This window comes from Chiroxiphia lanceolata, unplaced genomic scaffold, assembly GCF_009829145.1.
Source record: "Chiroxiphia lanceolata isolate bChiLan1 unplaced genomic scaffold, bChiLan1.pri scaffold_62_arrow_ctg1, whole genome shotgun sequence".
Taxonomy (NCBI): Eukaryota; Metazoa; Chordata; class Aves; order Passeriformes; family Pipridae; genus Chiroxiphia; species Chiroxiphia lanceolata.
Window position 1 is genome coordinate 62,572 of NW_022476529.1, and position 24,288 is coordinate 86,859.

Below are 24,288 nucleotides of genomic sequence, written 5' to 3' on the forward strand. Positions count from 1 at the left end.
CCCCCCAAAACCACCCAGATCCCTCCACCCTCCACATTGTCCCCAAATCCCCCCAGAACCCCCAAAACCCCCCAAACTCCTCCTGGTCTGTCCCCAAACCCCCCCAGACCCTTCCAGGGCCCCCTCAAATCCCCCCCAGAGTGTCCCCAAGTGCCCCCAGACCCCCCAAAATCCCCCCAGACCCTCAACCCCCCCCCCCAAGAATGTCCCCAGTCCCTCCCAAACCCCCCCTGGGGTGTCCCCAGACCCCCCAGATCCCCCCAGACCCCCCTAAAATCCCCCCCAGGGTATCCCCAGACCCCCCAAATCCCCCCAGTCCCTCCTTAAATCCCCCCCAGGGTGTCCCCAGACTCCCCAAATCCCCCCAACCCCCCCTCAGACCCCCCTAAATCCCCCCCAGGGTGTCCCCAATTTCCCCCCAAGTGTCCCCTCCCTCACACCTCCCTCTGGGATATCCCACCCTAAAACCCCTCTAGGATGTCCCCAACCCCTCCCAGACCCCCCCCAGACCCCCCCCCAGCCCCCCCAAACCCCCACCTCGGAGTCGCTGCCCCCCCCCCTCCCCGGGCACCAGGAGGGAGCAGCAGCGGCGACACACGAGACGCTTCACGGGGGGGGCCCTGGGGGGGCACAGGGGGGGTCAGGACCCCTCGGGGACCCCCCCCGACCCCCCCCCCGGACCCCCCCTCACTCACAGGCGCAGCACCAGGCGGCGGGAGGCCCCTCTTTGGGTGCTCAGGTAGAACCGGGCCAGGGCGGGGCTGTGGGGCTGCACCCAGTGGGCGGCCTGGGGGGGGGGGGGGACAAGGAGGGGGTCAGACCCCCCCCAAAACACCCCCAGCCCCTCAGGACCCCCCAAACCACCGTTAAGGGCCCCCCCAGGGCTTCGTTTCCCTCCCCCAGGGACTCCCTTGGACCCCCGAGGATCCCCCCATAAACCCCCCCCAGGGACCCACAGACCCCATAAACCCCCCAGGGACCCACAGATCACCCCAGAAACCCCCCATGGCCCCCCCAGACCCCATAAACCCCCCAGGGACCCTCAGATCACCCCAGAACCCCCCCATGGGCCCCCCAGACCCTTTATAAACCCCCCAGGGACCCAGAGACCACCCCAGAAACCCCCCATGGCCCCCCCAGACCCCATAAACCCCCCAGAACCCCCCAGGGACCCACAAACCACCCCATAAACCCCCCATGGCCCCCCCAGACCCTCCATAACCCCCCCAGGGACCCACAGATCACCCCAGAAACCCCCCATGGCCCCCCCAGACCCTTTACAAACCCCCCCTAGGGACACACAGACCATCCCATAAACCCCCCATAACCCCCCCCAGACCCTCCATAACCCCCCCAGGGACCCACAGACCACCCCAGAATCCCCCCATGGCCCCCCCAGACCCTTTATAAATCCCCCAGAACCCCCTCCAGGACCCTCAAATTCCCCCCCCCCCCCCACTCAGGACCCCCATAACCCCCCCAAATCCCTCCATGACCTCCTCAGGACCCCCATAAATCCCCTCAGGACCCCCCCAAATCACCCCAGAACCCACCCCCAGGACCCCCAGAACCCCTCCAGGATCCCCAGAACCCCCCCAAGTCCCCCCAAAACCCCCCCAGACCCTCCACACACCTCCCCAGGACCCCCATAACCCCCCCAGGATCCCCATAACCCCCCCAAATCCCCCCAAACCCCCCCGAACCTCCATAACCCCCCCTCCAGCCCCCCATAATCCCCCCAGACCCTCCCCGTCCCCCCCTTTCCCACCTGGAACAGGAAGTTCAGCCTCTGAAGCGCCTCCCGGTCCTTCACGGGCGCCGCCATCGCGGTCCGGAAGGACACGCCCACGATGGGCGGGGCCGAGCGCCGCCATTGGTCGACGCTTTCCCGGGGCGAGACCGAGCACCGCCATTGGTCGATGCTTCCCCGGGGGGCGGGGCCTCGGTTGTGTGACGTCACCGGCCGGCCGGGGCGCGGATGCGAGAGAAGGTGAGTGGGGGGGGGGGACACGGGACCCCTTTGGGGACCTTTTGGGACCCCCCCCCCCTTTGGGATCCCCCTTTAGGGATTCTCTCTTATGGGCCCCTTGGGAACCCCCTTTAGGGGCTCCCATCGTGGAACCCTTGGGGTTCTCTTTTGGGGACCCCCTTTATGGACCCCCCCAGTGACCCCTTTGGGGCCCCTTTAGGGACCCCTTTTGGGGACCTCCTTTAGGGACCCCTTCTGGAGACCCCCCCCCCTTAAGGACCCCTTTTAATGACCCCCTTTAAGGACCCCTTTTAATGACCCCCCCCTTAAGGACCCCTTTTAGGGACCCCTTTGGGACCCCCTTTAAGAGACCCCTTTATGGACCCCCCCCCCCTTCTTGAGGGACCCCCTTGGGACCCTTTAAAAAGCCCCCAAAGGGACCCCCCAGACCCTTCCCTGTCCCTCCGTGTCCCCGGGTTTGTCCCTCCGGGTGTCCCCAAGTCCCTCCCCGTGTCCTTCTTTATCCCCGTGTCCCTTGTCCCCAAATCTCTCTCCGTGTCCCCAAACCCCTCCCTGTGTTTCCTACACCCTCCGCGTCCCTCTGGGTGTCCCCAAACCCTTCTCCGTGTCCCCAAACCCCCTCCCCGTGTCCCCAAACCCCCTCTCCCTGTCCCCAAACCCCCTCTGGGTGTCCCCAAACCCTTCTCCATGTCCCCAAACCCCCTCTGGGTGTCCCCAAACCCCCTCTGGGTGTCCCCAAACCCCCTCTCCGTATCCCCAAACCCCCTCTGGCTGTCCCCAAACCCCCTCTGGGTGTCCCCAAACCCCCTCCCCGTGTCCCCAAACCCCCTCCCCGTGTCCCCAAACCCCCTCTGGGTGTCCCCAAACCCCTCCCCGTGTCCCCAAACCCCCTCTGGGTGTCCCCAAACCCCCTCTCCGTATCCCCAAACCCCCTCTGGGTGTCCCCAAACCCCCTCTGGGTGTCCCCAAACCCTTCTCCATGTCCCCAAACCCCCTCTGGGTGTCCCCAAACCCCCTCTCCCTGTCCCCAAACCCCCTCTGGGTGTCCCCAAACCCCTCCCCGCGCCCCTCCCCTCCCTCGTCCCTCCCCCTCCCCGCCCCTGGGGCGTTCCCCCCCCCGTGTCCCCCCCTTTTCCCCGGTCCCCCCCTCACTCCCTGTGTGTCCCCCCCCCTCCTTCCGATGTCCCCCCCGGGCTGTCCCCAAGCGATGTCCCCCCCCGTGTCCCCCCCCGCCCCCGCTGGCCCGGGGTGTCCCCAGCGGGGTCCGCTGGCTCGGCTGGCGCGGGACGCGTCGTGCGGGGTGTGCGGGGGTCTCCTGCGGGACCCCCTCCTGCTGCCCTGCGAGCACTGCTGCTGCCGCCGCTGCCTCCCCCCCGCGACCCCCGCCGGACCCCCCCCCTGCCCCCTGTGCCGCTCCCCGTGCCCCCCGGGCCGGGTCCGGACCCCCGTGGCCGTGGCCGTGGAGACGCGGATCGTGCGGAGGCTCGCGGGGGTCGAGGGGACCCCCCCCGGGAACGGGGACCCCCCCGGGAACGGGAACCCCCCCGGGAATGGGGGGACCGTCAGGAGGAGGAGGAGGAGGGGAGGAGGGTAAGTGGGGAGGGGGGTTTGGGGGGGATTGGGGGGGGATTGGGGGGGTTTGGGGGTGAGGGGGGAATGGGGGATGAGGGGTTTGGGGGGGATTTGGGGGGGAATGGGGGGGGTTTGGGGGTGAAGGGGAATGGGGGATGAGGGGTTTGGGGGGGGGATTTGGGGGAAATGGGGGCAGAGGGATTTGGGGGGATTGGGGGCATTGGGGGGGGATTTGGGGGGGTTTGGGGGTGAGGGGGGAATGGGGGATGATGGGTTTGGGGGGAGGATTTGGGGGGGGTTGGGGGGAATGGGGGGGATTTGGGGGGGTTTGGGAGGGTTTGGGGTGATTTGAGAGTGAGGGGGGAATGGGGGACTCGGGTTTTGGGGGGGGGATTGAGGGGGATTTGGGGGGATTTGGTGGGAATGGGGGGGGTTTGGGAGTGAGGGGGGAATGGGGGATGAGGGTTTTTGGGGGGGGATTTGGGGGCTTTGGGGGCGAGGGGGGAATGGGGGACTCGGGTTTTGGGAGGGGGATTGAGGGGGATTTGGGGGGAATGGGGGGGATTTGGGGGTGAGGGAGGAATTTGGGGGATTGGGGAGGATTGAGGGAATTTGGGGGAATGGGGGTGGAGGGATTTGGGGAGGATTTGGGGGGGATTTGGGGGTGAGGGGGGAATGGGGGATGAGGGGTTTGGGGAGGGGGATTGAGGGGATTTGGGGGAAATGGGGGCAGAAGGATTTGGGGGGAATGGGGGCATTGGGGGGGATTTGGGGGGGATTTGGGGGTGAGGGGGGAATGGGGGATGAGGGTTTGGGGGGGGGATTTTGGGGGCAATGGGGGGATTTTGGGATAGAGGGATTTGGGGGGAATGGGGGTTTGGGGACTCGGATTTTGGAGGGAATTTGGGGGGAATGGGGGGGAGATTTGGGGGGGGTTGGGGTTGAGGGGGGAGTTGGGGACTCAGATTTTGGGGGGGGTTTGGGGGGGACTTGGGGGGTTTTGGGGGTGGAGGGATTTGGGGGGGATCGAGGGGATTTGGGGGTGGAGGGATTTGGGGGGGGATTGGGGGGGATTTGGGGGGAATGGGGGTGGAGGGATTTGGGGCATTGGGGGGGAATTTGGGGTTTGGGGGGATTTGGGGGGGACTTGGGGGGAAATTTGGGGGCTTTGGGTTGGGGGCTGGGGGGGGGAATTGGGGGGTCCCAGGAATCCAGGGGGGATTTGGGGGACCCCAAATTGGACTTGGGGGGCTGGAGGGGGGGGGGGGATGTCCCCAATTTTGGAGGGGGGGGGCGGACTTGTGATACCAACCCTCAACTTTTTTTTTTCGGGGGGGGGGTCCCCGATTATTTTGAGGTGCTCTGACCCCCCCCCTCCCCCCTCACGTGCCCGGGACACCCCAAATTCCTCCCCGGGGGGGCCCCCGCCCCCCCCTCACGTGCCGGGCGGGGCCGGTCCGGCCGCATTTTTGGGGGGTGACACTTTTGTTTTGGTGCCACTTTGTCACCTGTCCCGGGGGGGGCGGCCCCTCCCCCCCAAGCCCCTCCCCCTTCCGGTCCCTCCCCTGCCCCAATTTAAATCGCATTTTTTGGTGACTCCCCCCCCCCAAATTAAACCCCAATTTAAGCTCCATTTTTGGTGCCCCCCCCCAATTTAACCCCCATTTTTAGTGACCCCCCCCTCCCAATTTAACCCCAATTTAAGCCCAAATTTAACCCCCATTTTTGGAGCCCCCCCCTCCCAATTTAAGCCCAAATTTAAGCCCATTTTTGATGACAACCCCCCCAATTTAAACCCCAATTTAAGCTCCAATTTTGGTGTCCTCCCCTTAATGTAACCCCCATTTTTAGTGACACCCCCCCTAAATTAAACCCCAATTTAAGCCCAAATTTAACACCTGTTTTTGGTGCCCCCCCCTCAATTTAACCCCCATTTTTAGTGACACCCCCCCCAATTTAAAGCCTAAATTTAACCCCTATTTTTGGTGACAAGCCCCCCAATTTAACCCCCAATTTAATCCCTATTTTTGGTGCCCCCCCCTCCCAATTTAAGCCCAAATTTAAGCCTATTTTTGGTGACAACCCCCCCAATTTAAACCCAAATTTAATCCCTATTTTTGGTGACAACCCCCCCAATTTAAACCCAAATTTAATCCCCATTTTTGGTGCCCCTCCCTCAATTTTTTCCCCATTTTTAGTGACACCCCCCCCAATTTTTCCCCCCACAGCCTCGGGGCCCAACTTCGAGCCGACGCCGCCTCCAACCCCCCCCAAAAAACACCCCCCACCCCCAAAAACTGCCCCCCTCCCTCGCTGACCCCTCCCCCCAATAAACTGTGACCCCCCCACCCCAAAAAAACCCCCCAAAATTCGTCGCAGGTGCCACTTTTATTGTCCTTTTTTTTGGGGGGGAGGGAGGAAGAAACCCCCCAAAATTCCCCCCCCCGAATATTTTGGGGGAAGGGGGGGGAGGAGGGATTTTGGGGGGGTTGATTTTGGGGGGGTTGGGGTGTTGATTTTGGGGGGGGGGAGGTCAGGCAGTGATAATTTTGGGGGGGGCTCAGGCAGTGATTTTTTTAAGGGGGGGGTCGATTTTGGGAGGGGTTTGGGGGGTGGGAGGGGTCCAGGCATCGATTTTGGGGGGGGTATTTGGGGGGGGGGGGGTGACCCCTCAGTGAGGTTTGGGGGGGGGGGAAATTTTGGGTTGGGGGGGAGATTTTTGGGGGGGGAGATTTCGGGATTATGGGGGGAAATTTTTGGGGTTGGGGGAGGAGATTTTTGGATTGGGGGGGATTTTTGGGCTGGGGGAGATTTTTGGGATTGGGGGGGGATTTTTGGAGAGTTCAGGGGGATTTTTGGGGTTGGGGGGGGGTCCCAACCCACCCTCAACCCCGGGGGGGGGTGTCCCGTGTGTGGGGGGGTGGTTTAACCCCCCCCAAATGGAAAGTGAGGGGGGGGGTCTCTCAGTGCTCCACGACCTTGGGGGGGGCAATTTTGGGGTCTGGGGGGGGGGTCCCAACCCCCAACCAACCCCAGTCCAGGGGGGGGGTTGAGGTTTGAAGCCCCCCCGGGGGGGTGGTGATGGGGGGGGGGGGGGTGTCTCTCAGTGCTCCATGGCCGTGGGGGGGGGACCCGACTGCAGCTCTTGGGGGCCCCGGCGCCCCCGGCCCTTTTTGTGCCCCCTGACGCAGTGCAGGTGCCCGCAGCCCCCGTCCCCCCCCCCCCCGACCCCCCCGGGGGGGTCCTGGGCCGTGTTTCCCCCCCCTCCCTCCTCGTCCTCGCTCTCCGAGGAGCTCTCGCCGAACGCCCGCGGCTTCTCGTAGATGCAGCAGCCTGGGGGGGGCAAAAAAGGGGGGGTCAGGGGGGCAAAAAGGGGTCCTGGGGGGTGCCAGGGGGTCGTGGGGGCATTGGGGAGTCCGGGGGGGGGGGGGTCCCGGGATTTGGGGGGGGTCTCAGGTCACTCCCACTTGGAGGATCTCCTGCCCAGGTGCTCCTTGTCCACCGGGTCACTCACGGTTGGATGGGGGGGATTTGGGGGCTCTGGGGGGGATTTTGGGATCTCTGGGAGGGGTCCCTGGATTTGGGGGGGGTTCCCTGGATTCTGGGGGGTTCCCTGGATTCTGGGGGGGGGGTCCCTGGGGGTCTCAGGCCACTCCCACTTGGAGGATCTCCTGCCCAGGTGCTCGTTGTCCACCGGGTCACTCACACTTGGATGGGGGGGATTTGGGGATCTCTGGGGGGGTTCCTGGGTTTTGGGGGGGCTTCCCTGGATTCTGGGGGGGGTTCCCTGGATTTGGGGGGGTCCCTGGTCACTCACACTTGGAGGATCTCCTGCCCAGGTGCTCGTTGTCCACCGTGTCACTCGACCACTCCACCTTCTTGTCCGGTTTCCTCTTGCGCAGCTTCAGCGTCAGGGACCGGTTCTCCTTTTGGGGGGGGGGGGCACGGGGGGGTCACAGGGGCACCCAGGGACCCCCCCAGGGGCACCCAGGGGCACCCAGGGACCCCCCGAGGGGGTGACAGTGTCCCCCAGGGTCCCCCAGTGTCCCCCAGGGCCCCCCCATTCCCAGTATTCCCATTATCCAACCCCCCCATTCCTGTTATCCAGCTCCCCCCAGCCCCAATATTCCCATTATCCAACCCCCCTATTCCCAGTATTCCCATTATCCAACCCCCCTATTCCCAGTATTCCCTTTATCCAACCCCCCTATTCCCAGTATTCCCATTATCCAACCCCCCCCCATTCCCTTTATTTAACCTCCTTCATTCCCATTATTCCCATTATCCAACCCCTCCTTTATTCCCATTATCCAACCCCCCCCATTCCCATTATCCAACCCCCCCTTATTCCATTTATTTAACCCCCTTCATTCCCAGTATTCCCATTATCCAACTGCCCCTTATTCCCTTTATCCAACCCCCCTATTCCCAGTATTCCCATTATCCAACCCCCCCTTATTCCCATTATCCAACCCCCCCTTATTCCCATTATCCAAACCCCCCTTATTCCCATTATCCAGCCCCCTTATTCCCAGTATTCCCATTATCCAACCCCCCCCTTATTCCCATTATCCAAACCCCCTATTCCCAGTATTCCCATTATCCAACTGCCCATTATTTCCATTATCCAACCTCCCATTATTCCCATTATCCAACCCCTCTCATTCCCAGTATTCCCATTATCCAACCCCCCTATTATTCCCATTATCCAACCTCCCATTATTCCCATTATCCAGCCCCCTTATTCCCAGTATTCCCATTATCCACTCCCCCCCTTTATTCCCATTATCCAACCCTCCTAAATCCCAGTATTCCCATTATCCAACCCCGTTTATCCAGCCCCCCTTATTCCCATTATCCAGCTCCCCTATTCCCACTATTCCCATTATCCAACCCTCTTCATTCCCAGTATTCCCATTATCCAACCCCTCCCCCCTTATTCCCAAATAAAGATTGGATAACGAGAATAATTGGAACGGGGAACTATGGAAACTGGGGGTTGGATAATGGGGATAATTGGAATGGGGGTGTTGGATAATGGGAATTGGGGGTTGGATAATGGGAATTGGGGGTTGGATAGCGGGAATAATGGGAGTTGGGGGTCGGATAACGGGAATAATGGGAATAATGGGAATGAGGGGGTTTAATAATAGAAAAGGGGGGTGGATAATGGGAATAATGGGAAAAAAAAGGAAAAAGGGGGAAAAAACGGAAAAAATGGGGAAAAAACGAGGAAAAAACGGGAGGGAAATGGAGAAAAAACGGAGAAATAACGGGGAATAAACCGGGGAAAATAACGGGGAATAAACCGGGAAAAAACGGGAAAGGGAGAAATAACACCATTCCCCACCCCCCTTCCCCGTTTTCCAGCCCCGCCATTCCCCCCATTCCCGTTATCCAACCTGTTCCTTCCCAAAATAATCACAATAATTGATTATAATACACACACCACACCCCCCCCCCGCCCCCGGGCCCTCACCGGTTCAACGGCGCCGGTCTCGGTGACGGTGGCGGTGCCGCAGCCGCCGCTTTCCGCCGCCTCCGCCATGGCCGGGAGGGGGTCCCGGGGCCCTGAGGGGGGGGGTCCCAACCCGAGGGGGGGGTCGGGGGTCGGGTCCCGGTGCCCCCGTTACCGGCACCGGGAAGGGCCGGGCCGGGCCGGGCCGTTGTTGCCACCGCCCCCTGTGTGCGGCAGCACTTCCGGTCCCCCGTGAGGGCGGCGCTTCCGGGGGGTGTCGCGGCACATCCGGTCCCCCAGGGAGGCACTTCCGGTGTGCGGGGTATGGGGGGGTACGGCACTTCCGGGTCGGGGGTCGAGGGTGTTTTTGGGGGGGGCAATTAAGAGTCGAGGGAGTGGTTTGGGGGGTAATTAGGGACTGAGGGGGTAGTTTTGGGGGGGCAAACGGGGCAGTTGAGAGGTAGAGGGGCAGTTTTGGGGGGGTCAGATGGGGCGGGGGGGGCAATTCAGGGTGTGTGGGGAGCAATTTTGGGGGGCTATTTTGGGGGTAAAGGGGGAATTTCAGAGGCTTGGGGGCAGTTTTGGGGGGGTCAGGTGGGGCTGGGGGGGCAATTTCGGGGGCAGTTGAGAGGTTTGGGGGCAATTGAGGGGGGGCAAGAGGGGCTGGGGGGGCAATTCAGAGGTTTGGGGGTAACTTTGGGGGGGCAGTTCGAGGACCAATGGAGGGGGGCAAATAATGACAAAGGGAGGGGGCAAATAATGAGAAGGGTGGGCAAATAATGTAAATATAACCCCGGGGGGGGGGCAATTTTAAAGGGGGGGGGGGGTCCCAAAAACCAACACGAAAACCTCCCACAACCAAATCCCAAAAACACCCCTCATGGAGGGGGGGGGGGGCTTTTATTGCCAAAATACCCCCCCCGGGGGGGGCTTTAATTGCCAAAATACCCCCCCCGGGGGGGGGGGCTTTTATTGTCCCCCAAACCCCCTTTTTTTTTCTAGGAATTCTTTTAGGAATTCTTTTAGGAATCCTCCTTCTCCTGCAACCTGCGGGCAGAGGGGGGACAAGGGGGTTACGGGGGGGGGGTCTGGGGGGTGTCCCCACACCCCGGGGGGGGGTAAATAATTCGGGGGGGGGGGTCTCACCTGCAGCGGGGGCAGGTGTAGAAGACGCTCTGGCCCTCGTCGGCCGAGCGCATCTGCCGGGTGTGGTAGGACATCCCCTCGTGCCCACAGCGGGGGCATTTCCGCTCCACCTGCCCCCCCCCGGCCCCAAAATTAGGGTCAAACACCCCCCAGCCCCAAAATTAGGGTCAAACACCCCCCAGCCCCAAAATTAGGGTCAAACCCCCCCCCCCCCGAGGGGGTTTGAGCCCCCCCGGGGTCGGAGGAGGGGGTGAAACCCAGCCCAAAAAGGGGGGGAGACCCCCAAAACCTGCCGGGTGCCCACCCCGGCTCCACCTGCCCCCCCAGCCCCAAAATTAGGGTGAACCCCCCCCAAAATTAGAGTGGACCCCCCCCCCCCCCCAAAATTAGGGTGAACCCCCCCATTTAGGGGTGGGGACGCTTTTGGGGGGCTGCAGATGCTGGTTTTTGGGGGGAGGGGACTTTATTTTGGGGGGGGGGTGGCACCATTTTGGGGGGGGGGAGAGACCCTGCTTTGGGGGATCGATTTTGGGGGGGTGGGGACACGAATTTGGGGTTTGGGGACCCTATTGGGGGTGGGGATCCCTCCCAGGGCAATTTTAACCCCCCTCCCAGTTCTGGGAGGTTTTTTTTGGGGTGGGGGTCCCTCCCAGTGGGGGTTTTTTTGGGCTGGGGGTCCCTCCCAATGCAGGTTTTTGGGGTGGGGGTCCCTCCCAATGGGTTTTTTTTTGGGGCAGGGGTCCCTCCCACTGGGTTTTTTTAGGGTGAGGGTCCCCCCCAGCAGGTATTTTGTCCCTCCCCAGTGGGGTTTTTTGGGGTGGGGGTTCCTCCCAGTGGGTTTTTTGTCCCTCCCAGAGGGTTTTTTTGGGCTGGGGGTCACTCCCAGTGGAGTTTTTTGGGGTGGGGGTCCCTCCCACTCATTTTTTTGTCCCACCCAGCGGGTTTTTACCCTCCCCAGTGGGTTTTTTTTGAGGTGGGGGGGTCCCTCCCAGTGGGTTTTTTGCCCCTCCCAGTGTTTTTTTGCCCCTCCCAGTGGGTCTTTTGCCCCTCCCAATGGGTTTTTACCCTCCCCAAGGTTTTTTTTTGGGGTGGGGGTGTCCCTGCCCTCACCATGGGCCCCTCGGTGCCGGGGGGAGCAGCAGACCCCCCCCCCTGCCCCCCCCCCCGGGGCTGGAGCCGGTTGAACTCGATGGAGCTGCGGACGGAGCGACCCTCGAAATCTGGGAATTGTCACGGGAAAACCTCAAATCGGGGGGGGGTTTTGGGGGTCCCAGGGGGTCCAGGGGAGCCCCCCCCCCCGACTGACCAGCGCAGTGGAAGGTGAAGGAGCAGCGGGGGCAGCGGATGGTGGGGGGGGGTCCCGGGGGGGGGAGGACGGAGCCGCACTCGGGGCAGAAATCCAGGCACGACTGGAAGCACGAGGGGGGCAGTTCCATGGCTGGGGGGGGGCAGAAAGGGGGGGGTCGGGGGGGGGTTTACAACCTGCACACACCCCCCTCCCAGCGCTCCCCATCAGCTCAGGGGCCCCCAGTGCCCCCCCATGACCCCAAAGCCCCCCCAGTGCCCCCCATTCCCCCCCATCACCCCAAAAGCCCCCCCAGTGCCCCCCATGACCCCAAAGCCCCCCCAGTGCCCCCCCATCATCCCAAAAGCCCTCTCAGTGCCCCCCATCACCCCAAAAGCCCTCTCAGTGCCCCCCATGACCCCAAAGCCCCCCCAGTGTCCCCCATTCCCCCCCATCAACCCAGTGCTCCCCATTCCCCCCATAAGTCCAGTGCCCTCCCAGTGCCCCCCATCACCCCAGTGCCCCCCCACGACCCCAAAGCCCCCCCAGTGCCCCCCCACGACCCCAAAGCCCCCCTAAACCCCCCCCATTGCCCCAAACCCCCCCCAGTGCCCCTCGTCACCCCCAGCCAGCCCAGACCCCCCCATTCCCTCCATCACCCCCCAGCCCCCCCAAACCCTCCCCGTCACCCCAAACCTCCCTTTTACCCCAAACGCCCCCCTTTTACCCCAAAACCCCCCCCAAAACCTCTCCACGCTCCCGGCGCGCGCGAAAACGGCCCCTCCGGCCCCGCCCCTTCCTCGCGCGTCACTTCCCCCAACTCCCTGACCCGCCAATTTTCCCCCCCCCCTCATGGGAGCGCTTAATTAACCTCCAATTCATTAATTAAACAACGGGGGTTTGGGGTCGGTTGGGGGGGGGAATCGATCCGGGAACGGGGGGCGTGGCCAGAAGGATTGGGGCGGGGTCGAGCGGTGGGGGCGTGGTCAGGCTTCAAAAGGAGGGGGCGTGGCCGCAGAGGTCGGGGCGCGTGGCCAATCAGCATGAGTCTGACACGGCCGGAGGCGTGACCAAACCCTGAGGGGCGTGGTCTGGCAGGATGGGGCGTGACCACCCCTGCAAGGCGTGGCCATACCGTTCTCATTATCATATGGGGCGGGGCTTAGCGGCGTATATGCGTTTTCGGGGCGTGGTTTGTGGCGAAGGGGGGCGTGGCCTCGCCGTTGCCATGGCGGCACTTCCGGCGCGGCGGAGCGGAAGTGGCGGCGCTGGAGGCGCCGCTGGTACCGGAGGGGGGGGGGAAGAAAGGGGGGGGAATTTGGGGGGTTTTGGGGGGTTATTGAGGGGTCTGGGGGGGGTCGGGGAATTATTGGGGGGTCTGAGGGGGTTTGGGGGGGTCTGAGGGGGTGGGGGAACCTTCTGGCAGCGCGGGGAGCGGAGGGGCCCGGCCTTGCTGGGGGGTGGGGAGGGGGCTGGGGGGGCTTTAATGGGGCTGGGGGGGCTCCTCTGACCCCTTTTGGGTTATTTGGGGGGTCTGGGGGGGCTTCTTTGGGGCTGGGGGCCTCCTCTGACCCCATTTGGGGGGATCTGGGGGGGGTTCTCTGACCCTTTTTGGGGGTTTTTGGGGGGGTCTGGGGGCTTCTTTGATCCCTTTTGGGTTTTTTTTGGGGGGTCTGGGGGGGCTTTAATGGGGCTGGGGGGGCTCCTCTGACCCCTTTTGGGGGAGTCTGGGGGGGGGTTCTCTGACCCTTTTTGGGGGTTTTTGGGGGGGTCTCGGGGGTTCTTTGATCCCTTTGGGGATTTTTGGGGGGTCTGGGGGGGCTTCTCTGATCCCTTTTGGGGTTTTTTTGGGGGGTCTGGGGGGGCTTCTTTGGGGCTGGGGGCTCCTCTGACCCCATATGGGGGGGTCTGGGGGGGGTTCTTTGATCCCTTTTGGGGTTTTTGGGGGGGGTCTGGGGGGGTTTCTTTGACCCGTTTTAGGGTTTTTGGGCACTCGGGGGGGTTTCCTCTGACCCCTTTTGGGATTTTTGAGGGGGTCTGGGGGGGCTTCTCTGACCCCTTTTGGGATTTTGGGGGGGTCTGGGGGGGCTTCTTTGGCCCCTTTTGGGGTTTTTGGGGGGTCTGGGACGGAATTCGGGGTTTTTTAACCTTTTCCCCCCCATTTTAGGACCCCCTGGGACCCTCCCCCCCGCCGTGACCCCCCCCCCGGCCCCCCCAAGGCCGGAGGAGCTGCGAGTTCCCCCCCATTCCCGAGGGATTCCCGGGAATCCCTGGAAAACGGGGGGGGAGGGGGGAACCCCAGCGACCCCCCTCCCCCTGGAGGGAGGCCCTGAAAGGTAAAAAAAACCCCGAATTTAACCCAAAAAGGGGTTAAAATCCCCCCAAAATGGGGAAAAATGGGGGGAAACGGGATAAAAATGGGAGAAAATGGGATAAAAGTGGGGGGAAACAGGAGAAAAATGGGAGAAAAGGGAGGGGAAATTGGAAAAAAATGGGGAAAATTGCAATAAAAATGGGATAAAATGGGGGGAAATAGGTGAAAAATGGGGAAGACTGGGAAGAAAATGGGTTAAAAATGGATAAAATTGGGGATAAAATGGGTTAAAATTGGATAAAACTGGAATAAAATGGGTTAAAAATGGATAAAATTGGGAAGAAAACGGGTTAAAACTGGATAAAACTGGGATAAAATGGAGGAAAAAGGATAAAAACGGGGAAAATTGGGGTGAAAATGGAAGAAAATGGGGAAAACTCAAATAAAAAATTTACTTTTGCCACTTTTTCCCCCCCCACACTTTTTCCTTCTTTTCCAGCTGCTTTTCCAAGGTTTGAGGCTCTTTTTTTGGCTTCCTGCACTTCCCTCTTTCCGTTTTTTTTCCCCCTTTTCCCTTTTTTCCCCCCTTTTTTCCCCTTTCCCCTCCCTTTCCTTCCCGTTTCCTCCCATTTCCCGCCGGTTTTTTCCCTTTAAATCCCCTTTTCCCGCTGTTTTTTCCCCCTTTAATCCCGTTTTTCCTCTGCCAACGTGGCCCCGGGGAACTTTCAGCTCCCTCCCCCCCTTGAGCAATCCCGGGATTTCCCCTTTTTTTCGTCCTTTTGGTTTTTTCTTTCGCTTCCTCCGGGTGTTTTTTTTCCCCAATTTCCCTCATTTTCACTCAATTCCTGCTTTTCTCCCTCCGTTTCCTCCCTCCTCCGACCCGGGGGGGGACTCCGGGTGAGTAAAAAACCCCCAAAAATACAACTTTTAACCCATTTTCCCTCCCCCCTTTCCCTCCCCGGGGGGAATTTTGGGGTTAAATTTTAACCCGGTTGGACTTTGGGTTTATTTTCACCTCATTTGAGGCACCTCCGGTAACTTTTAAGGGCTTTTAATCCATTTAAATATCGATTTGATCGGGTTTAGGGGGGGATTGATCATTTTTAAGGGGGTTTTGGTACTTTTTGAGGGGGGTTTTGTTCATTTTAAAGGGGAATTTAGGGGGGATTTGGGGGGGATTGTTAATTTTTAAGGAGCTTTTGATAATTTTTAAAGGACTTCAGGTAGTTTTTAAGGAGGTTTTGACCCTTTTTAAGGAGGTTTTGGTCGTTTTTTAGGAGGTTTTGGTCGGTTTTTAGGAGATTTTGGTCGTTTTTAAGGAGGTTTTGGTGGGTTTTAAGAGGGTTTTGACACTTTTTGAAGAGGTTTTGAGAGCTTTTAAGGAGGTTTCAGTGCTTTTTGGGCAGGTTTGGTTATTTTTAAGAAGGTTTTGGTCACTTTTAAGAGGGTTTTGGTCACTTTTAAGAGAGTTTTGGTCGCTTTTAAGAGGCTTTAGTACTTCCTAAGTGTTTTCTGGCAGTATTTTAAGGCGGTTTTGCTCGTTTTTAAGCAGTTTGGGGTCGTTTTCGAGCGGGTTTGCTCATTTTTTGGCAGTTTTTAAGAGGCCCCCGATAGTTTTCGAGGGCGTTCGGCAGTTTTTAAGTGGGTTTTGATGGTTTTTAAGTGGTTTTTGGCCGCCTTTCAACGCCTTTTTTCGCCACGTCGGGCTTTCGCTTCCCCTCCCCCGGGGGCGGGTGTTGTTTTTTCGGCTCCGGGGGCGGGAGAAACTTCCCCGGGGGGGTTTTTTGGGGGTAAAACGGGGGGTTTTGGTCATTTTTCAGAGCGTTTTGTTACTCTTTGAGGGTGTTTTGTTAGTTTTGAGTGTGTTTTGGGGGCTTTTCGCTGCTTTTTTTCGGTGCTGGGAGGCTCCGGGTTTCGCTTCCCCCTCGCCGGGGTTTGTGGGGGCGGGTGAAGCTTCCCGGGGGTGTTTCCAGGAGGGATTTTAAGGGTGGAAAGAGGATTTTAAGAGGCTTTTAAGAGGATTTGAAGTGGTTTTATTCCCTCTGATCCCTTCCCTGTCCCCCCCAGCCCCACATCCCAGCCCTGGGTGCTGAACGATGCCCGTGAAGAGCAGTTGGGTGCTCTGGGTGCTGTGTGTCAGGGTGTCATTCTGGGTGTAAAATGGGTGTAAAAAGAGGCTTTTAAGAGGGTTTTAAGAGGATTTGAAGTGGTTTTATTCCCTCTGACCCCGTCCCTGTCCCCCCCAGCCCCATGGCCCGGCCCTGAGCGCTGAAGGATGCCGAAGAAGAGCAGTTGGGCGCTCTGGGGGGCGGCACTTTTCCTGGCCTGGAACGGGCTCCTGCTGCTCTTCCTGTGGAGCCGCCCCCCTTCCCCTGCCCCGGGCTCTGGGGGCTCCTCCTCCCGCCTGCCCTCGGAGCTCATCCGGCTGGCCCAGGACGCCGAGGCCGAGCTGGAGCGGCAGAAGGAGCTGCTGCGCCAAATCCACCGGCTCAGCGGGCTCTGGGAGCTGCGGCGGCGGCGCCAGAAGGCACCGACCACCCCCCCCGCCCGGGGTTCTTTGGCGGCGGCGCCGAGCTCGGAGGAGGAGGCGGCGGCGCTGCCGGTGCTGGTGCTGGCGTGCGACCGCAGCACGGTGCGGCGCTGCCTGGACAAGCTGCTGCGCTACCGGCCCTCGGCCCGGCGGCACCCGGTGATCGTGAGCCAGGACTGCGGGCACGCCGAGACGGCGCGGGTCATCGCCTCCTACGGCGACGCCGTGGCCCACATCCGGCAGCCCGACCTCAGCGACATCCCGGTGCCCCCCGAGCACCGCAAGTTCCAGGGCTACTACCGCATCGCCCGCCACTACCGCTGGGCCCTGGGCCAGGTGTTCCGCGTCTTCCGCTACCGCGCCGCCATCGTGGTGGAGGACGACCTGGAGGTGGCCCCGGACTTCTTCGAGTACTTCGAGGCGGCGCTGCCGCTGCTGCGCGACGACCGCACGCTCTGGTGCGTCTCGGCCTGGAACGACAACGGCCGCGAGCAGATGGTGGACGTGTCGCAGGCCGAGCTGCTCTACCGCACCGACTTCTTCCCCGGGCTGGGCTGGCTCCTGCTGGCCGAGCTCTGGGATGAGCTGGAGCCCAAGTGGCCGCGGGCGTTCTGGGACGACTGGATGAGGCAGCCGGAGCAGCGCCGGGGCCGCTCGTGCGTCCGGCCCGAGGTGTCCCGCACCATGACCTTCGGCAGGAAGGGCGTGAGCCACGGCCAGTTCTTCGACCAGTACCTGAAGTTCATCAAACTCAACGACCGCTTCGTGCCTTTCACCCGGCTGGACCTCTCTTACCTCAAGAAGGACGAGTACGAGCGCTCCTTCCTGCCCAGGGTCTACTCGGCGCCCGAGGTGAGGGTGGAGGAGCTCCAGGGCAACAGGAGGAGGGATTTGGGGGCCGTCAGGCTCCAGTACAGCGGCCGAGACGCCTTCAAGGCCTTCGCCAAGGCTTTGGGGCTCATGGACGACCTCAAATCCGGCGTCCCCCGCGCCGGCTACCGCGGCATCGTCAGCTTCGTGTACCGGGGCCGCCGCGTTTACCTGGCCCCCCCCCGGGACTGGACGGGCTACGACCCCACCTGGAGTTAGCACCGGCCCCCTCGAAGCACTTTGGGGGGGTTCTCCCCCTCTTTTAGGGGTTTTGGGGGTGGGTTCGGTGCCGGTTTCGGTGTCCCCGGGCCGAGCGCCGCTCGCTGGGAGGGGCCCGGAGGTGGTTTTGCAGAATAAAAGGTCGAAAACGGAAATTCCGCCTCAGAATTCCCACCCGTGGCTCCTGCTCGGAGTTGGCACCTGCTCCTGGCAAAGTTTTTGGGGGGGTTGCCCTCATTATTTTAGGGTTTTGGTGCCCCAGCCGAGCGTCGCTCGGTCGCCGCTGCTCGCGGTGCTGAAAGGTTATTTTGCCGAATAAAAGGTCAAAAATGGAAATATCCCCCAAAATTCGGGTTGTTTCGGTCAGCCGGGTCTCCTACCAAGAGTTGGCACCCACTCCCCAGAGGATTTTGGGGGGGGTTCTCACCATTATTTGGGGTGTATTAAATTAGTCATCAGTACACCCAAAACGGTGGGTTTGGGATATAAAAATTAGTTATTAACACAGTGATTGGCACACAGTTATTAATTCACAATTAATAATCGGTGGTTTGGGGGCATCACAAATCATTGACAATACACTGAAATCAGTTGGATTTTGTGTACAACCTACCAATTATTTTAAAAAGCACCTTTCAAGCTTCAGTTTTATAAAAACCCGCTTTTAGTTAATGCGAAACGTTGCGAAACCAGCCCCAAAATCCGCCTTTTTCTACTTAAAACAGACCCCGCTCCCGCAGTCCTCAACCACGTCCGCCCCGCGCCTTTCCCGGAATGACCGCGTGGGGGCGCAGTTCCCACCCAGGTCCGCCCTGAGGGCGGGAAAAGGGAATGGGCGGGGCGCGGGGAGGAGCGGCCAATGGGAGTGAAGGGGGCGGGGTTTAACCGACCAATCAGCGCACGCCGAGGGGTTTTTAAAGGGAGAGAAGAGCGGGAGCGGAGCGGACCAGGAGGGGAAGAACGGACCCTAAAAGGGTCCTTTCTCTCCCCAAAACCGCCCCCAAACCGCGGCCACCACAGAAAAAGCTTGAAATAAGACTGAAAATAGCACCAGTTCCTTATATGTGATTTTTTGGATTCAGCCCGAATATTTCAGTTGCACTGCTGGGGTGAAGATCCCTCATCTGGTCAGAGATTTAGGCTGAAAGTCCCGGTTTGGGGGTCTCCTAATTTCCCCTTCCAGAGTTCAAAGTTGTCGGGGCGGCTGCAGATCCAGTTCTTCTCCCTGTGGCACAGGGACGAGCTGATCCAGCCCAGGTTCAGGTACCCACAGGGTCCCTCACCCCTCACCTCAAACCTGCCGTTCAAGGCCGTGCCATTGATCCACTCCCAGCTGTTATCCCTCTTTCCCAGCCCGATCCAGTGGTTTGCTTCCCCTTTATAGCGCAGAAGGAAGGCCTGGAAGGCAAAGAAACGTTGGCTTTGGCCAGTCTTGCCTTCCCCACCTCCTCTTTCCCTCCTGTGTCCACCCCCAGCCAGACCTGGGGCTTTTCCCAAGGGATTGGCTCCCAGCTCCAGCACTGGCAGCACTTTGGGGCCAGCCTGGGGGGTTTGGGGCTGGTTTTATCCTCTGGGTTTCCCCGTGTTTCCCACCCCGGTGCTGCTGCAGAGGCTCAAGCCCAGTCCTCACCAGTTCCGTTTCGGTCGCGGGTCTTTTATTGCCTTCTCTCTCTTTTTTTTTTCCGTTCACGCCCCCCATCTCCCCGCCCCGGGGCCGCTCCTCGCCCGCCCCTCGTCGCAGCTCTTCAGGGACACGGGGTGGGTCCCACGAGCCAAGGCAGGGTCTGTCTGTCTGTCTGTCCCTCCGGGCAGCTCCTCCAGCACCGCCGCCGCTCTGCTGTCGCGTTTAATTCTATTTTCTATATTTTATTCGCAGCTCCCACCCCGCTCGGCGCAGCCCTTCTGGCCACCCCCGACAGCGCCCGTTCAGTGACACGGGGCGGGGGGGACCCCTCGGTGCAGCCTTTTATTCTATTTTACTCTATTTCTTGTCTTTTCTTCTGTTCCCACGCTCGCTGCGGCTCTTTCAGACCCCTCGGTGCAGCCTTTTATTTTGTTTTACTCGATTTCTTGTCTTTTTTTCTGTTCCCACGCTCCCCGCGGCTCTTTCAGACGCGGGCGGTGGGAATCCCTCGCAGCGATTTTAACGCCCCCGCGGAGCCAAGAGATGCCGGGAAACGGTTTCCATGGACCGGAGCCAACGCGCTGCTGCTTTTCCTGCCGGTTCCCGGCACATTTTCACAAGCAGTGACTCAAATCGTCAGCGCTCGGTGCCCCTGGGCTCCAAACTGCCGGGGCAGGAGCCGCTGGGCACAGTCCTGAGTTACCTTCCCTCACTCCCCCCCTCATCACGACCGTTGAGCTTTTCTTCACGGAAATAATTCCCCTTGGCAACGAAAGGCTGTATAACGAGGTCGTAAATATTATTATGTCAATATTTGTGCTTGGTTGGGTGCATTCTGGTCCGTCTTTTATGGTGTTTAAAGTGCGGGGCCCCCATCCCAGCCTTATGAGCAGCCACGTGGGACCCCTTCAGCCAAACACCTCCCCCTGGGTTTCTCAGATGTCACACTGGTGGTCGTACATCCCCAACAGCTTCTCATTTCTTCTGGCTCTGGACTGTGCAGCTTTCACGAGGTGAAAGTTTGGGATAATTCTGTCCCCTGCCCAGGTGAGGAGGGAGGGGGTGACAGAGCAGCACCTGGCACCAACCAGGACCAGCCCATCACGGATCCCTTGGCTGGGAAACTTTAAATATTTGTAAGTAAGCAAGGTGCAAAAAATGGACTTTGTTTTTTGGAAAATGAACCACACTGACATCTGCTGGAGAACAGCAAAACAGCCAGAGAGCTGTGGGGTCAAAACCACGCCTCTGTTGTTGACTCTCTTCCCCTGTCTGTGGCTCAACAGACTCAGCACCAGGAGATCTCCCAGTCTCCGAGAGCTGTCCTGCCAGGGTGAGTTCTCCAGAGCAGCCCCTGGGCTGCCAAACTCGGGGTGGTGGGTGCTCCCTGCCCACAGGGAGCCACGGCTGGGACAGGGCTGAGCCCCCATGTCAGGGGCTTGTCTCTGGGGGGGGCTGCAATTAATTAATTAAACGTGGCACGTTGAAGGGAAGGGGGGAATAACCCCCAAAAGTCACAGTTTTACAGCTGGGTTTAGTGAGGCTCTTGCTGCCGTGGGGTTGGTTTGAGTGTCTGCTGCGGGGTTGGGCTGGTTTGATCATTTTTGCTGCTTCTTCAGTGGTTTTGTTGGGGTTTTTTTCAGCTCCTTGTTGCTGACACAGTTGCTTCTCGGGGAGAGAATTGAGCAAATCGTGGTGAAAAGAGGTAAATGATGATATAAAGAGGACTTTAATTTGTTTCAGCTGAGTGGAATGAACAGTGATTTTGGGGGGAGCTGGAGAGAACCAGCTGGAAACCACGGGGGGCTTGGGAGGGATTGAACCTGGGCAGGAGCTCGGGCTGCACCAGGGGGGGTCTCACAATGTGAACCTTTGGGGGTCCTTTTAGGGGAATTTGTGGAATTTTACAGTCGACAATGGGAGGAAGAAATTCGTCATCATAAAGGAGCAAAAATGTCAGTGGGACTGGGTGAATCAGTAACCACACTGGCTCTCTTTTAGTTTCCAGTTGACACTTCAGTTTTGCAAATGCTAAAACCTTCACCAGCCCACTGGTTTCTGGCTCAGAATTGGGTTTGGGAGGGATTAAACCTGAGCAGGAGCTCGGGCTGCACCAGGGGGGGTCTCACGACGTGAACCTTCGGGGGTCTTTGTAAGGGAATTTGTTGAATTTCTTCAGTTCTCATTTGTGAGGCAGAACTGACAGTAGGACTGAAACTTTGGCTTGAAATGAGGGGGCTGAACTTGTGCACTGGGACTTCTGCCATATCAAGCAGCTCCAGGCACTTGATAGTTTCGTTTCTAAAATAACAAGCCTTTATCTCTAACGATCCCTCCCCCACTTTTCGGACTCAGCTCCAGCTCAGAGCTTGGACAAGGTCTGGCCGTTATCCTGTTCCACTTTGGAAACCCCCAGGATGAGGAAGCACCACCACCCCTTCTGGCCCATCCTGGTTTTGTTCCTTTTTCCTACCAATTTAACCCTCCCACTGCTCTGGAAACGCTGTTATCTGAGCACTCCTTGAGTTTTCCTCCTGCAAATCCCCTCTGAGGGAACCGCTCTGTGCTTTCTTCACATCTGTTCACCCACAATCAAACCTTTCAGAGCTCACCTTGGCAGTGAAATATTGCTCTTTTATCAGGACACGTTCCTGCTGAGCTTCTGTTGGTCCGTTTGGTGCTGGTGATAACTTACACAAGACCCCAGAGGAACAAGAAGCTGCTGCCCCTGTTGGTTTGGGGTGCAGGGAACCAGGTCGTGCTCCTGCAAGAGTGGGAGAGGAAACCAGAGCAGAGTTTCCTGTGAGCAAAACAAGCTCAACACAGAAAACCCGAGCAGAACAGGTGCTGTGAACAGTCACAGGCTATTTCCAGTCCTGGGTGTTTTTGCAAAAGGGCCCCCAAAGCACAAACCCTGCTCTGAGCCCTCGGTGGCTCTCCTGAACCCTGAAGGGGCTCCTGTCCCCTGCAAACCTGTGAGCTCTCAATGGCTTATATTAAACTTGTCTTTCTCTTTCATTTCTGCTTAATTTGTGGGGTTGTTTTTTCCTCTTTAATCTTAGTCCCTCCCCTCTCTTTCCCTCCCTTATCTTTTCCCCTCCCTCTGTCCTGTGTGCCTCCTCCTCTCCCTGATGTGGGTTCAGCCCTGCCCGATGGTGCCCCTTGGCACCAGGATAAAGCTGTGAGTGCCAACCCCACAGGGGCTGTTGTGGCTGGCTGGGCTGTGGCCCAGGAGGGTCTCAGCTCCCTGCAGGTCCCCTCAGCCTCTCCTCTCCTTCCAGCCCAGGCTTCCACCCCACAGAGCACAAGGACACGTCAGCCCCGGGCCCCTGAAGCTTCTCTGCAAGGATGGGGAAAGGAGCCCAAAGGCCAAATTCTTCAAGCCAAGAGGAACCACTGAACATCTGCAGTGACCCAGAGAAAGAGTCCAAATGTGGTAATGCTGGGAAAAACCCCAAACATTCCCAGGGAGGGCGGGGTGTGGGAGGAGCATCAGTGGGATGGGGATGGAGCCTTTGGGTGGGTGTGGAGCAGCCCAGGCCCAGCTGATTCCAGGCTGTGGAATTCACCTCTGGAGGCTGAAGATCCGTCTCCAGGCCCTCAAACACACATCAGTGGCTCTGAAGGACTCCTGAGCCCCCAGAGGGGTCCCTGGATGGGCCTGGGTGGGGCTGGGGATGGACTGAGGGTCCAGCACCGGGGGGCAAAGCAGAGGGGAGAGGAGCCAGGCCATCCTCACCCTGCTCTTTCCTGCCCCAGGGTCCTCCAGAACCGAGTCAGAGCGGAGAAGATCCCCCAAGGTGCGTGTTCTCCTCGCTCTGTGTGTGCTCCTGGGCATCCTCAGCTTCAGCTTGGCTGGAGCAGTGGCTGGTGAGTCCCACCCAGACACCCCCCAATTTCCTCTGCTGGAAAAAACCCCCAAGGAATCAACCCCATTTTGCTGCTTTTCGGGGCTGCCCACGTGTCTGACTCAGCTTTCTGTGTTTCAGTTCTCAGTGTCAGACCCCGGTTCTCCGAGCTGGAATTCTCCCACGTGTGCCCAGACACCTGGCCTGGTTTCCAAGGAAAATGTTATCATTTTTCTGAGGCTGAGGGCAACTGGACCACGGGCCGGGAAAGGTGTGAGGCCCTGGGAGCTTCACTGGCCACCATAAGCACGAGGGAGGAACTGGTGAGGACTGGGAGGAACTGGTGAGGACTGGGATGAACTGGGGAGGACTGGGATGAACTGGGGAGGACTGGGATGAACTGGGGAGGACTGGGAGGAACTGGTGAGGACTGGGCTTGAGCCTCTGCAGCAGCACCGGGGTGGGAAACACGGGGAAACCAAGAGGATAAACCAGCCCCAAACCCCCCAGGCTGGCCCCAAAGTGCTGCCAGTGCTGGAGCCGGGAGCCAAGCCCTTGGGAAAAGCCCCAGGTCTGGCTGGGGGTGGACACAGGAGGGAAGGAGGAGGTGGGGAAGGCAAGACTGGCCAAAGCCAATGTTTCTTTGCCTTCCAGGCCTTCCTTCTGCGCTATAAAGGGGAAGCAAACCACTGGATCGGGTTGGAAAAGAGGGATAACAGCTGGGAGTGGATCAATGGCACGGCCTTGAACGGCAGGTGGGTCCCTGTGTCCGTGCTGGAGCCCGGGGTGGGCCCCAGGGATTTCCTGGAGTCTGGGATGCCCCATCCTGGGATGGGCACCTTCTCCTGCCCCGTGTCCAGGCAGCTCCTGGCTTTCCATGGGGGGTTGGGATGGGCCGAGGTCGCTGCCCCCCAACCCTGATCAGAGAATTAGAGACCCCCCCCAGCCAAAGCCCTTCTCTGCCAGAGGGGAAATCCCAGCTCTTCTTATTTTTTGAGGGGGTTTTCTTCTTTTCCCTTTCCCTTTCTGACTCTGGTCCTGTTGGCATTTGCAGGTTTGAGGTGAGGGGTGGGGGGCCCTGTGGGTACCTGAACCTGGGCAGGATCAGCTCGTCCCTGTGCCACACGGAGAAGAACTGGATCTGCAGCCGCCCCGACGACTTCGTCCTGTGGGAGGGGAAATTAAGAGACCCCAAACCGAGACTCTCAGCCTGAAGACTCACAGCTTTCCTTCTTCCACTAGCCCAAGGATGTCCTTCCACATTCGAATATTTGCTTTGTGCCACATCTCAGCACTACCTCAGTAACCTCAGTGCATTTTGTCATTGTCAACTCAGTAGCTGGTCTCAAGAAGGTTTCTTTCTCCAGAAGTCTTCCTCATTCTCTATGGCTATATATTTACACCTTAACAGTACGGATGCATACCATCAAGC

General features: G+C 59.6%; 4 protein-coding genes across 13 annotated transcripts; 2 read left to right on the top strand and 2 right to left on the bottom strand.

The window, feature by feature from the left end:
- Positions 1 to 6,338: 6,338 nt before the first annotated feature.
- Positions 6,339 to 9,283, bottom strand: PPP1R11 (protein phosphatase 1 regulatory inhibitor subunit 11). The gene is made up of 3 exons (XM_032677514.1): positions 9,042 to 9,283; positions 7,380 to 7,488; positions 6,339 to 6,895 (listed from the first exon to the last, which is right to left on the bottom strand). Exons 1-3 carry the CDS (start codon positions 9,108 to 9,110, stop codon positions 6,666 to 6,668), a joined length of 408 nt encoding a protein of 135 aa, XP_032533405.1. The 5' UTR covers positions 9,111 to 9,283; the 3' UTR covers positions 6,339 to 6,665.
- Positions 9,284 to 9,883: 600 nt separating this feature from the next.
- Positions 9,884 to 12,420, bottom strand: ZNRD1 (zinc ribbon domain containing 1). 6 transcript variants are annotated; one of them, XM_032677517.1, is made up of 5 exons: positions 12,323 to 12,420; positions 11,473 to 11,604; positions 11,277 to 11,386; positions 10,167 to 10,276; positions 9,884 to 10,067 (listed from the first exon to the last, which is right to left on the bottom strand). In XM_032677517.1, the coding sequence occupies exons 2-5, from the start codon at positions 11,600 to 11,602 to the stop codon at positions 10,043 to 10,045; spliced, it is 375 nt and encodes a 124-aa protein (XP_032533408.1). In that variant the 5' UTR covers positions 11,603 to 11,604; positions 12,323 to 12,420; the 3' UTR covers positions 9,884 to 10,042. The 6 variants fall into 6 exon arrangements, with proteins under 6 accessions (XP_032533408.1, XP_032533407.1, XP_032533406.1 ...); XM_032677516.1 differs by lacking the exon at positions 12,323 to 12,420 and adding an exon at positions 12,199 to 12,295; XM_032677515.1 differs by lacking the exon at positions 12,323 to 12,420 and adding an exon at positions 12,179 to 12,287.
- Positions 12,421 to 12,450: 30 nt separating this feature from the next.
- MGAT1 (alpha-1,3-mannosyl-glycoprotein 2-beta-N-acetylglucosaminyltransferase) lies at positions 12,451 to 18,068 on the top strand. 5 transcript variants are annotated; one of them, XM_032677506.1, is made up of 4 exons: positions 12,451 to 12,734; positions 13,619 to 13,787; positions 14,265 to 14,277; positions 16,012 to 18,068. In XM_032677506.1, the coding sequence occupies exon 4, from the start codon at positions 16,041 to 16,043 to the stop codon at positions 17,382 to 17,384; it is 1,344 nt and encodes a 447-aa protein (XP_032533397.1). In that variant the 5' UTR covers positions 12,451 to 12,734; positions 13,619 to 13,787; positions 14,265 to 14,277; positions 16,012 to 16,040; the 3' UTR covers positions 17,385 to 18,068. The 5 variants fall into 5 exon arrangements, with proteins under 5 accessions (XP_032533397.1, XP_032533395.1, XP_032533398.1 ...); XM_032677504.1 differs by lacking the exon at positions 14,265 to 14,277; XM_032677507.1 differs by lacking the exons at positions 12,451 to 12,734; positions 13,619 to 13,787; positions 14,265 to 14,277 and adding an exon at positions 14,644 to 14,662.
- A 4,225-nt stretch (positions 18,069 to 22,293) lies between these two features.
- On the top strand, positions 22,294 to 24,259 carry LOC116781771 (C-type lectin domain family 2 member B-like). Its single transcript, XM_032677511.1, has 5 exons — positions 22,294 to 22,444; positions 22,768 to 22,878; positions 22,998 to 23,179; positions 23,511 to 23,611; positions 23,911 to 24,259. Exons 1-5 carry the CDS (start codon positions 22,357 to 22,359, stop codon positions 24,068 to 24,070), a joined length of 642 nt encoding a protein of 213 aa, XP_032533402.1. The 5' UTR covers positions 22,294 to 22,356; the 3' UTR covers positions 24,071 to 24,259.
- The last annotated feature ends 29 nt before the right edge of the window (positions 24,260 to 24,288 follow it).

Coding starts and splice junctions, on each gene's coding strand:
- PPP1R11 (XM_032677514.1), bottom strand. CDS start 9,110: ATGGCGGAGGCGGCGGAAAGCGGCGGCTGCGGCACCGCCACCGTCACC. Junction 7,489..9,041: donor AGACCGGCGCCGTTGAACCG/GTGAGGGCCCGG, acceptor CCCCCCCAAAAG/GAGAACCGGTCCCTGACGCT. Junction 6,896..7,379: donor GGGCAGGAGATCCTCCAAGT/GTGAGTGACCAG, acceptor TGCCCCCCCCAG/GCTGCTGCATCTACGAGAAG.
- ZNRD1 (XM_032677517.1), bottom strand. CDS start 11,602: ATGGAACTGCCCCCCTCGTGCTTCCAGTCGTGCCTGGATTTCTGCCCC. Junction 10,277..11,276: donor CCGGCACCGAGGGGCCCATG/GTGAGGGCAGGG, acceptor GGGGGGGGGCAG/GTGGAGCGGAAATGCCCCCG. Junction 10,068..10,166: donor TACACCTGCCCCCGCTGCAG/GTGAGACCCCCC, acceptor CTCTGCCCGCAG/GTTGCAGGAGAAGGAGGATT.
- MGAT1 (XM_032677506.1), top strand. CDS start 16,041: ATGCCGAAGAAGAGCAGTTGGGCGCTCTGGGGGGCGGCACTTTTCCTG.
- LOC116781771 (XM_032677511.1), top strand. CDS start 22,357: ATGGGGAAAGGAGCCCAAAGGCCAAATTCTTCAAGCCAAGAGGAACCA. Junction 22,445..22,767: donor AGAGAAAGAGTCCAAATGTG/GTAATGCTGGGA, acceptor TTCCTGCCCCAG/GGTCCTCCAGAACCGAGTCA. Junction 23,612..23,910: donor GGCACGGCCTTGAACGGCAG/GTGGGTCCCTGT, acceptor TGGCATTTGCAG/GTTTGAGGTGAGGGGTGGGG.